At 37.8% G+C, this 12,899-nt stretch overlaps 1 protein-coding gene across 1 annotated transcript; it reads right to left on the reverse strand.

Annotated features, from left to right (window-relative positions):
- Window positions 1-683: 683 nt before the first annotated feature.
- On the reverse strand, window positions 684-12,892 carry LOC136257240 (uncharacterized). The gene is made up of 8 exons (XM_066050317.1): window positions 12,750-12,892; window positions 7,730-8,438; window positions 7,636-7,680; window positions 6,257-6,500; window positions 5,157-5,329; window positions 4,449-4,523; window positions 2,281-2,410; window positions 684-840 (listed from the first exon to the last, which is right to left on the reverse strand). The coding sequence occupies exons 1-8, from the start codon at window positions 12,814-12,816 to the stop codon at window positions 715-717; spliced, it is 1,569 nt and encodes a 522-aa protein (XP_065906389.1). The 5' UTR covers window positions 12,817-12,892; the 3' UTR covers window positions 684-714.
- Window positions 12,893-12,899: the final 7 nt, after the last annotated feature.

Here is a 12,899-nt window from a genome sequence, read left to right on the forward strand (position 1 = left end):
TGCTCATCAAGTGTGTATGAATTCACTATGATAAAATATCTACTAATTTGATATTAATGTGTTTCAGCTTTGGGTCTGTGTCTCATTCCCAATGTATAATATTTATATCCACAACATGTGATTACGTTTCAAGGGAACGTTACACTGCTGCATATAAAACATCAACAATTGTGACCGGGCCTGCGAGCACATAAAATTAGCCTATTTTTTCAAACTATAATGACTCATAAACTTTCGATACCATTAAGCTAATGCCATGAAATTTTCAGCATGTATTACTCATTTAATTGGCTATATAATTCATTCTATGTTTATAGAATGCAGATATTCTATTCCAATACTGAGTTAGGACTCATTGTGTGACAGAGTGTAGTTTGTGCCCACATGACCTATTTTTGCAGGCTCTCGGTAACTATTAATGCAAAACAAATTTTGTAGAGTTGATTATCTAGACTAATATGGGGGGAGGGGTGTTCATATGGGGAGGGATGTTTTTATATAGTATCTAATTGAGCAGTCACTCTATAATCAAAAAATCGGATAATCAACTAACTATCTACAGTGTATATGTACGTACAGTACGTGTGTGCGTATAGCAATGTACTGCATATGTGGTAGTTACTGAACTAGCATATACATGTTGAGCAACAGTATTATTTCTCTTCTTTTCTTGTTTACTCCACTTTAAATTGTAAAAATAATATGAATAACAAATTACAAAATGTAATTCGGTTTGTGTTCACTTTTCCTCACACACAGCCACTGCTGAGATTGTTGTATTGGTATGTGACAGCAGCCATCATCTTCTATATGTACTTTTGTCTCATAATGTCTAGGATACTGTAGAAGAGAATACAAGCATGAGTAGCTGCTACATGTATACACGCTACACTTTTCTGTATGGCCACGTATTGTTATTTTATGTTTAGCCTGCATTGCCATGTCTCACTGCCTAAATTTGGTCATTATTATGATGTCATGCACGTTTTCACTGTTATTTCATCATTTCTATGTCTGATCACTTACTTACACATACAGTAGCTAGGCATAGAGGAAGGCATTTTAGATGGGTCTAAAACTTCAAGGGAGGGGCTTTAACATTTTAACAGATCGAAATAACAGAATACTGTTAATAGAGCTGGCATTCCGCTTACTTTAATACAACAGCAATGCATGTGTAATTGTGTATGTACAATGGTAATGAATAATGAGCCACCCACCCACATTCCCAGAAGTGACATTCCTGCTTCATGGTGACCTCCACAGGAACAAATTAGTTAGGAAGTGATGATGAATGCAGTTATATATACATAACAATGATTGACAATTCAGTTTAATACCCAATTCAAAAGTATGTGAATAATTTTATTACACTGATTGACTGTTATATGTGACCAGCTGAGCATAAACCGGTTGCTTTTGCACATTCCTAAAATTCCATTTTATTGCTTCTCTGTTATCTATAGTAATCGAGTGGACAGCCAAAGTTTCAGCTTTTTGCGATGAATGGTCTTGGAGTTATAACGCTTGACAGTTGGAACAGTGATAAACTCGATTTGTACAGCAACAATATGGCAAATAAATTATAGTGCTTTTTTAATTGATCACAACTCACAACTAAAACAAGCTACAAAGATGGCATTAGGCTCAGTCTGTTTACCATGAATTGGCACATTGATCAAGGTATAGTGTTTTCCCTGTAAATTGGCACATCATAAATAAGCAACCATAACTCACGTACCGTACGCTGTACAAACACGAAACAAAGATTTTCATACTCCCAATGAACAGGAGAATCTGGTGATGCATAGGTTTATTGATTTGAGCTTTGTTTCAATACATAACGAAGCGATTGAAACATGCGTAAAATTTTTATGTAGCTCGCATATTTTTACCCAGTTTATTTCAATATGTTTTTACAACAAAATAAGAGTTTCGTGAAAATGTCCGGTTTTTACTCAGCGGATCACATATTAGAGTGATTGATTGTAATGACATATTATACTGTACATGTAATATTGACATAGTTGTTTCACGGATGCAGTTGTGATCCCTCTGGTGCATACCTAGACTGCATCATCAAGTCACCACTAATTTTTTTACACATTCAGTAGTTTTAGTACAAAGATTTTGACTACTGAATTGGCAGATTTTAGAATATGTAGTACCTATTTCCAATAAAATACTGCCACTTAAGCTTGAAAGGTGTACACCTGCACATTATGTACTTGATGCAGTTGAGCAAACATAGTAGCTTGTTATGGTGTCATTTTAACTTACAATTAGTCTGATATTCCCATCATCATCATCATCATCATACTTTAATTTGATTTGTTGGCTTGACTGCCACTGACGGAATAGTATTTCCATTTCACCCTTCAATTCCATTGTTACAATGTGGTCCAGAAACCTGTCAACATATGTCAATAATAATACCACAAGATAGAACTGAAGACCATTTCTGGATTAGTTACTGTTTTGTGCTACTATCCGAGTACCAACTAACAGTGAACAAATATTATCATATTTGAGAAATCATATTGCATTCATAAAACAAGCTAAGTAACATCTTTGTACTGCTGTTAGCTTACTGTACTGTTCAAACCCTACCACAGCACATAACACTGTTGATACTATTACAGTACGTGACAGAAAAAAGTTTAAATATCATTTTTTAAATATTAATAAAATGATCAGAAACTGAATTAATTATGATTCGCTTTAAAAAGTATCGTTTTTACAGAGCGACGGAATAAACTATTGCTTAGAATAAAAAAACACTACGGAAAAAAACCTGATTAGGTCATCATGTACATGTACTGTACGATTATGCACTTGTAATAAAAATGATTACACAATATAAACGCTGACCAGCTGGCCACTGAGTATGTAGGCATAAAAACTGCTTCCAAATTTCCGTGCGAAGCAAATAGAAACTAGTGATAGTTCAGCTGTTTGCACTCTGCAAGCAAGACCACGGACGAGCAACCAGTCGTGAGTCTTGCCAAGCATTTGCCTTGCTTGGTTAGTTAATTACGGTGTCGCAATTATGTAAACTTTTTTCTGTCACATACTGTACGTTGCACAAAGTTAATGATAAGTTTCTGGTCCTACCATCTCCCACTAAGCGGCTAGGTTTCTGTTTTTATTACAAAAATGTTGCATGTTGCATTAGACATGCAGTAGTGGTGCATGGAATAGTAGGAAAACAAAATTGGTGGTGTATATAAAGTTATGTAACACCTTACGTGAGCAGATCAAAGGAATTTTTGGGTATACATATCTGATATTAGCCTGTGGTCAGGGAATTATCTGTATAATGCCCTGTGGTTATTAGGTTTTATAATGCCCTCTAGGTAGCGGTATGCCCGGTTTGTTTTATAAAATCTCAGACTGAAATCGATTATTATGCTCATGTGACTATTACCACGAGTTGGAGTTTGGCCATAAGCAGCACTCAGATGGAGGAATTTCAGTATCTTTGCCATTCTACAAGTTGAGAAACATTACTTGAAGGTGAGAATTAGTCTTATTGCGTATACACAAGCATTTTGGCATGTTTTTGAGTATAAAAATATCACATGACCATACCCACATTACAGATAACACAAGTAAACCATGCTATAATGAAGCTTACCCCTTTAGGCCTTTAGTATAATTATTATGTTGTAATTAGTACACGATAGCATTAAAGCACTTGTAAATTCCCTGTAATCGAATCAAAATGAATCCTGTGGTTTCACTCGTATTGGAATGGGTAGTTAATCACCTGACAGGCTATTAGCCTGCAATAGAAGTGTTACATAATAGTTGTAACACAGGCACTCGTGGTCTGCCTGATTTGTCCACCTCGGACCTGCGACCCTTGTGCTTCAGGTGGACATATTAGGCAGGCAGACCACTCGTGCCCACGTTACAACTATAAAATGTAACACAAGAAAATGGTGTTTGTAAGACTTTCAATGGTATGTACTTTTTACCAACAACTGCACAATTCATTCTTCAAAAATGACTAGGCAGGTAACTAGAATCAATGCCATTAACTTTTCATGGCCTTATTGTATGAAAATAAAAACTGGAACATATGTAACTCATTATTGATCGATGACTCTGTAGGAACTACTGTATGCAGTGTGAAATTAGTAGATATCTTATTAATTTATGCACTACTGTAATTATGTGGTATTTTATTATTATTTTTTATTTATTAAGGCTTTACAGCACAAGTGCTGAAGGTCTGTAGGACACCTGGTCCTACAACCTGTTTAAAGTTGCTACAGAAAGTGTGTTTCAAAAAGGTGGAGAATCTAAAAACTTTCTGGCCATTGCATGAATGTACACAGTAACCAAACCTGTCATGGTACACAATTTGTATATAGACACATACAGTACTAGTACTAGTACTGTCTATATGTACAGTAACACAGTGCTCAAGTCTGTATGAGTACCTGTCATTTGTGATGAACATGGTCTTGTTGCTGGAGTTCAGTGTAGCATACATCACACAATAATCATCAGGAATTCTGTGATAATAAGTAACACGATTTGTGATTGTGTCTAAAAATATCATAATCAACTTTCTAAATGATAACTTTGTGTACAGATATAGCAGTTGGAAACTTGATTAGTGTAATCCATTGTATGCATGCCATTGCTAATTAATGTTGATTATACATAATTGGAAAAGTCATATCCGTCTTCTTTTCTATACACAGTAACATGGTAGGGTCAATAAGGCCATGGAGAAAACCTCAGCTATGTACATACATTTGTACAACTTAACATAGTCATTCTTTAACATATAGCCGAGATTCTTTAGCTACACCCATTTACTACGTGCCAAAACTTTATTCATAGCAGAGTAAAGCAAAGGTGTATGGTTCTTGTGCAGTAAGTTGATACAGTACTGTATATAATTGGGGCTGGAATATGTAGTAGTTTGTAGGAAGGATGTGAGTAGTAACATAGGCACTAAGGTTTGTCCTAGTAAGCATTAAAATCTGGGACCCTTGGTTGCCCTTCACTGCACTGTACTATCTGGCCACTTGGCCGTGTATGCATGCACACATGCACCCTCCCCTCTTCCCAGCACACAATGCATACACACTACACTACACACAGATGCATGCACGCACGTACACATACAAAGTACATACCTATAATGTTTGAAGAAAAAGTATACTCCTTGTTTGGCATAGTAGTCTATAGCTTCTTGTTCAGTGACAGGTTTTCCATTAACATTAATAAAGTGTGTGTGCATGAACTGGTGTCCTATTACCAACAACTTGCAGTCTTTCTTCTCCATCAATCTCTTACACATCTCTAACACCTTCATCATGACATAAGCACAGAAGGAACAACAACATTTACAAACATGTAAACACTAGGAAAACAATGATGACACTTTCAACATGATGTGGCCACAAAAGCAACAATAAAATTATGTGTGCGCATTTGCTATTGGCTGGGAAAACAATTTAAAGGTATAGGCTTTGAGTAGCTACAAGACATACAAGATGTATGGACACCATGTACATGTAGTGTTAGTGTTTTCAGTCATTTCAACCCAGCCACATGGACCTACGTAAGGATGCAATCATTTGTATTTATGCACTTGATTTTCAAGAAGCAAACACAACTACTTCCCGGGCACTGGGAGAGCTTTATGAATCTCATAATCATAATACATGTATGTTAAGCATATTTACTCGAACTCATAAATGCATTCTTTTCAGTATGGTAAGGGCTGAGCCCTCCTGTTCCCAGGAGATGCTATGAGTGCAGTTAGCAAATTCATTTATTACTTTTTTGGATTATTAAAACCCATTAACCCATTGTTTACATGGAGTTTCACTGTAATAAAATACAAACTGTCCATACTCAACGAAAGAGTACTTTTAATTTTGGATAAATGTTAATGGAGTAGTTTTGTATACATACAGTAGCTTCCCCTGTTATCACTCTGTAGCAAGAAAATTCTACGAGGAGTAACCAGATCGACCCCTTTAATGCAAAGGATATGATAAGGATTTGGGAGCAGTAGAGATAACTTAAGACACATAGCAATGCATGCAGAATATCCATGTATCAAATATCAACCACTGGAATGTTAAGATGACTATTCAATTAGAGAGTATTTTCAAAAGGTGTATGCTTGAGTAGAACAACTGAACAATGAATGGGTGTTTGATGTACTTTTTCAGCTATACAAACACCCATCCCCTGGATAATATATGCTCCATTGTATATTCATTACCTTGTTAAAGGAGAATGAAGTTTCCCCAGTGTGTCCCACATTAGCTGCGTCCATGACGTATTCGAAAGGAGAGTGGGCAGAGACCATCTCCTTCAACCTCTCCATCTCTTTGAGGTCATACTTGCCAGATGGAAGTGAACCAACCTTCTTGCTGATCAGGTCTGTGATGTGATGGTTTAGCTTGTTCACCTCATCCTCACTGAGACGGTTTGACGGTAGTCTTGACTGGCAACTAGCACATGTACTGTAGGGTGTGGATGGACACAAACATGTACAATGAACATACTGCAAATATACATATACCAATGTACATGCATACAGGTACATACAGGGATGTGCTGGTTTAGAATAGTGGTGGCTACAAAAGACAGGGTTGAGTCCAGAAGTGTAGGATAGGGTCTTAACTGAAGTGAATTGGTGGTGGTTTGTGAGTGGTAGTGGTGGCTATTTTATTTGAGTGCTGGTTGGTACCGACCATTGCCGACCACTGTGGGCACATCCCCATACATACATAGCTAATACATACAATACATGAACTTATACTTATCCCATACACACATACACAAATGTGCATGTATGTATTGAATATGGTATACATATTACATAATGTATATAATGTCCATAACATCCATACACACAGTATGGACAATTGCAGACATGAATACATGTACAAAAACTACAAGTATGACACACACATATTATTGGCTAAATAAAAATTTCTTATGTCAAATTTTCGTTTTTATCACCGATAAGTAAAATTGATGACCTGCAAACTGTGCCAGCTTGGATACTATGGTACTATGGGAGGAGGTACTAAGTGCCAGAGGAGGGCGGACACGATTTAAGCACTGCTAGAATATATTATACAACTGGTTCATTTATAACATACTGAAGAACACTAAGCTTACAACTGGAGTTACCACGCAATGTTTATTGCTACTTCTTATGGAATGCGAAGGACTGAGGTAATTACACGCGATATACGTTGTTAATATTGCCATAAACCAAAGGATTTTAAAAAAACCAAACGCACCATCTTAAACCTTACAATTTGATTATCCAGTAAACCCCATTCAACCCCACCGTTCACTAGATTTGTATTTTCTCGAATGACAGTAAACTCTGTTACAAGTTATACGCACCATTATAATAAAGTAGCAGTGTATATTTTGCAGTTACATATTATTTTGCATATTTACACGATGGGTACACAGTCACACAACTGCACACCCAAATACAGTAGGAATGTACCTGTGCAATAGCAACATTAAAGTTTCTGCCTTATCCCTTGGTACGTAGCTTGTACAACTAAACCCAAAACACACTTAACAATTATATATTAATAGGATAAATGACGTACGTATGTACAGTGTAGTTACCTTCTTTCAATGGTTGTCAGTGATGTATTCCAACAGTGCCCATACCTGTAGAACAAACATAGGTATGTATAGTTTATAGTACTAAACAGCTCACCTGTTATTGTACTCATCATAATACTCCTTAAAGTGATGGACCAGATCTTCTTCAACTGGTACATGCAGTGACGAGTAGTGCTGTAGTAACTTCATCACACCCTCAGGAAGTTCTTTATCGAGACAAAACGTAATAAACTGTTTAATAAGGTGTACTGGAGGTAGGGTGGATTGCTCAAGGTACACTTCAAAATACATTATGCTGTTCTTAATGTCACCATTAGCCAACCGATTCTTAAACAAGACATTTAGCAGGTCCTTACGAAGAGAAAACCCCTCATTAATCATTAAATCATACACTTTCATAGCTTCATCATATCCATAAAATGTCAGAGTGCCGCTAACAATGGCAGTATATAACTGAACATCATGAGACACATTGTGGTCTTTGATGTAACTCAAGATAGTCGAGAACACACTCTCATGTTGGTACTCTGTTGCATACTTCAGTAGAGAACAGTAGATGTTAAGATTGATGTGGTAGTTCGATTTTATCATATAGTTGAGCAGCTTGAGTGCACCATCCAGCTCACCAGACTTTGCAAGGTTTATTAACTTGTATTGTAGTTTGAATAGTGAAGGTCCATTGGTGGTTATTGTTTTGGGAATGACATGATTGATATTAGCAGAAGTTTTGGCATTTGCTGTCGTTGTGTTAAAACAAATATGGCTGAGTATGGCAGCTCTGTTATGCACAATGGAAGAAGATTCTGTGATGAAACAAAAATGGCTTGACGTTAGAAATAATTCACACAGTCATATGTAAACCAAAATACCAAAATACCACTACAGATACTTATTATCACATGCATGCAAAGTAATTGTCACCATGAGTTTACAACTATGTAATTTCTGACACAATTGATGACACCTGAAATGTCATAATGGCCTTTGAAATTCTGATATCTGTCTAGCTAGTAAGTTTATCCTACATTCTCTCATAAGGATTTTGTTACAGTACATAACATCAAGAGTTAATAAGTTATATAATTATGCACCACTCTGTGTGGGCAGTTCAAAGGTGCCACGAGTGCTATAATTCGTATATAGCACTGCTGCACTAACCGCAGCGAGTGCATTATAACGTATAATGCACTGACCACATATATTGCACTGGCTGTGGTTTTGTGCTACATTGCACAAGTGCCGACGACACTTCACCTAATAGGTGGCAAGATGCTACACCGTTTACTTGAATTCTTATATAGCCTAACATGCGAAATTCGATTGTGGGGCCATACAGGGAACGTCACTACTACGTTATATGTGTGATATAAAAGCAACCAATGGTGATCAAAGGAGGAAAACACGGCAGGTAAAACTCTATTTACATATATATAAACACAGTTACATACATTACTAGTTTGATCGAAGCTTCCACCTTGACAAATCGCTTTTTAAATATTATTCTAATTGATATTCACCATAACAATCGATTATGGCATTGCTATGTGATTGTATGTATGTTCAAGGCCATGCTTGATACGTAATAATGTCGTTAGTTTTAGAGCGCCACAATCAATACTGACATTCTACTTTATAAAAGAAATGTAGCTGCAGCATTATAAAAATTATTGCTTGTTACCAGCCTTCTGCAAACCTGTCAATGTTATATGTCACTGGCCTGTCACAGCACTGTATTGTAGATAATGCTGTTGTGCCATACCTGGGACAGGCCTGTCTGGCAGGATTGCTGCAGGATGGTAATGGTGCTGTAGCAGGTACGTAATTTGAATTTACAGGCCTGTCACGGTCATGGACCAGTGTATCCTGAAAAACAATTTTGTACAACAGGCCTGGAATGTACATGTAGTAATTTGCTATGGTGACCACTGTTGCTACTAGTTACTGTATTGTTTAGTCACCAACTACAGGCTTTAGCTTACTTTGCATATTTCCAAGTTTTATGCAGTATAGAGAGCAGTTATACTCATGCCATATTGACTAACTTGCCACTCCGTCTTCCTGTTATATTAAAGGTTTCATATTGTATCTATAATCTTACTAACAAGTACACTTTTCATTGTGGGATTCAAAATGCAGCAGCGTTTACAGGCCTGTATCAGTTAGTACAGGCCTGGCACAGGACTACACAACCACACCTCAAAATGAATGAATCTTTACAGGCCTGACACAGGATTTGAATATTTCACAGGCTTGTTACCAGTTTATAACAGAGGCTGTTGTACATAATAGAGTAGGTTACAGGCCTGCTAACATACAAAAACGACTAATTCCATGCCTGTACCAGGACTAAATTTTCGAAAGGGTGATTTCCACCTATTAGGTGAGTGGTACATAACAGTTATACAACGAGCACTTGTACTCTGCCTGTATAAATGCACTCGTGCCCATTGTATAACTATATAATATCTCACTATAAGGGTGGAACTAGTCTAAGTGGCTCCACCACAAGTTGATAAGTATCACTGGGTGACCACTAACTTATACGTGTATGGTACTGTAGTCTGTAGCTATCATGGATCCAACTCCACTACCGCATTGGTGTTGATTCATGGTGACGTATGATGGCTGTGCTGCCATCACAAGAATCGCTTGTAGTCAATGGATTGATTGCATCTCGTACTGTTCTTTGTCTGTAATGCTGTATAACGAGTGGAACATACTTTTAGCTGAAAACTAAGTGGAACGGCCACTTCACTTCCCAGTAAGAAGTGGGACACAAAGGAGGACAAAGACAAGTCCATGATGCATACACTGTAGCTGATGCTATTGGTGAAAAGGTATGTACCAGTTTGGATACTATGGTACGTACAGGTCGGTGCTCTACAACATTGTGGCCCAAAGCCAAAATGTTAGAGTTTATTTGGCAGGTGGCTGGGTGGGCGCTGAAGTGAGGTCTGTCCACACAACTCTATAAATACCATCCCATTTCTTGAATAACAATAAACTAGAGGTTACAAGTTAGTGGAAAACTCTAAATTTCTAAACAAAACAAAAAAAACAACAGAAAAACACACACAAAAAACAAACAAACAAAAACATAAGAAGCTAGTTGGAAGGGTTTGAGGTCACTGTGAGAGTATTTTTGGGGTAACTGATCCTACCAAGCCAGTGTGAAGAAAAAGTGAAGCTGGTTTTTGGGTGTTACTTATGTACAGGGAAGTCCAAACCTTCATGATCCTTATCAAACGGTACGATGGTCGTGCCATTTAAGTGGGAATCCAGGTGAAATTTTTGCATGCCGTCCAAAATTCCGCCTTTAAAAATCATTCTAGAGATATCTTATGAGACAAAAATCACTTTTACGGAATAGTACTAGTCCATATAATACATAAAACACAACAAAACGCTTACAGGTTGCCAGATACAGAATTTTAAAAAAATCGCCAAAAAACTTGAATGTTAGACTGACTGCCTGACCACAGTCGCAAGCCTAGAGGCCAAACAAAGCAGCGCATGGCCACAATTTTACGCTACAATAACAAATTCACCAGTGGGATGTGCCTTTTGGGGTTCTGATGAGTGTGTGCCCACTGTGCCTTGTCTTTTCTTTTATCTTCAATCAGGCTGCTTGTCTTCTTCTTCATCCAACGAAACCATATCGAGGCATTAATTTTCCATATCAACACTTTCTTTAAGCAGCATAATAGACGCCACAAAATTATTTAAGGCGCTTAGACTATGTTACTGTACACTGTACGGAGGCATGCAGATTATATATTCCTTACTTACGTATATAATCTATGACGGAGGCTACTGTACGGAGGTACCAGTACTAGATAGCTTTCATGATAGGTCACAAGATCACGCCCATTCTTCATTCTGTGCACTATCGATCTGTCAATTGAAACCACAATGATACACCTTATGCTGTATTTCAGTGACCACGCACCTTCAAGTTGGAAGGCTGACTCGAGATACTCTAACAATCGATCGAAACTATGCCCCTTTTTGGACAAACGCACATCTTGCAGGCTGACTCGAGATACTCTAATACAGCAGTCACCCTAATAGAACAGTCACATGTTTATAGCTAGCTGTATGCCTTAAAAAAACTAAACATACTTGTAAAGTAAAAATTATAAATTTAAAAATGAAGTAGGAATCCAAGTGATAAAAAGTAGTGAAACAAGAGATGAACTATGGTAGCTATTACAGCATAACTTGGTGGGAAATCCCTACTTTGGCATTGAACACAAAATAATTGCTATACCAGGGATTTCCCACTGAGCTTTGCTGTAATAGCTACCATCGTTCATCTCTTGTTTCACTACTTTTTATCGTTTGGATTCCTACTTCATTTTTAAATTTATAATTTTTAATGTACTAGTACTAATGTACTTTCTGCTAAGAGTCAGCACAGGAAAATTTCAGACTAGCAGGCTGTGTCATGTGGTCTGTGTATCCTATAAGGACCTTTGTGAGTCATGGACAATTTAGGCTGGCAGGCAGGCAAACAAAAATTTGAGTTTCGGTGATGTATGCCTGTACTTGCTTAACGTACATGTACACTAATCACACACACACAAAGCAGAGCAACTGCCGTGCTGGCACGGTCACACCTACCCAGTGAACCAACACTGGGAAACCTGTGCGCTACAGTGGATTTCACGTGTGTTTGATTTGTAGAAGTTGATTGTTTGGATTGCAGACCCTAACACACACACACACACACACACACACACACACACACACACACACACACACACACACACACACACACACACACACACACACACACACACACACACACACACACACACACACACACACACACACACACACACACACACACACACACACACACACACACACACACACACACACACACACACACACACACACACACACACACACACACACACACACACACACACACACACACACACACACACACACACACACACACACACACACACACACACACACACACACACACACACACACACACACACACACACACACACACACACACACACACACACACACACGCATACTCACACACACACACACGCATACTCACACACACACACACGCATACTCACACTAAAACTTACTTGCTGCAATGTTTGCACGTGATGTCGTGAAATACCTAGATACTAGACGAACGTTTCGGATCATCATGGGTCGACCTTGATCCAGCTAAAATGATTCGAGACGACTTCGAAGTTAAGCGCTTGCGCTTTGACTGTCACTAGCATTTGCAT

The sequence above is a fragment of the Dysidea avara genome, chromosome 6 (genome assembly GCF_963678975.1).
Source record: "Dysidea avara chromosome 6, odDysAvar1.4, whole genome shotgun sequence".
NCBI lineage: Eukaryota > Metazoa > Porifera > Demospongiae > Dictyoceratida > Dysideidae > Dysidea > Dysidea avara.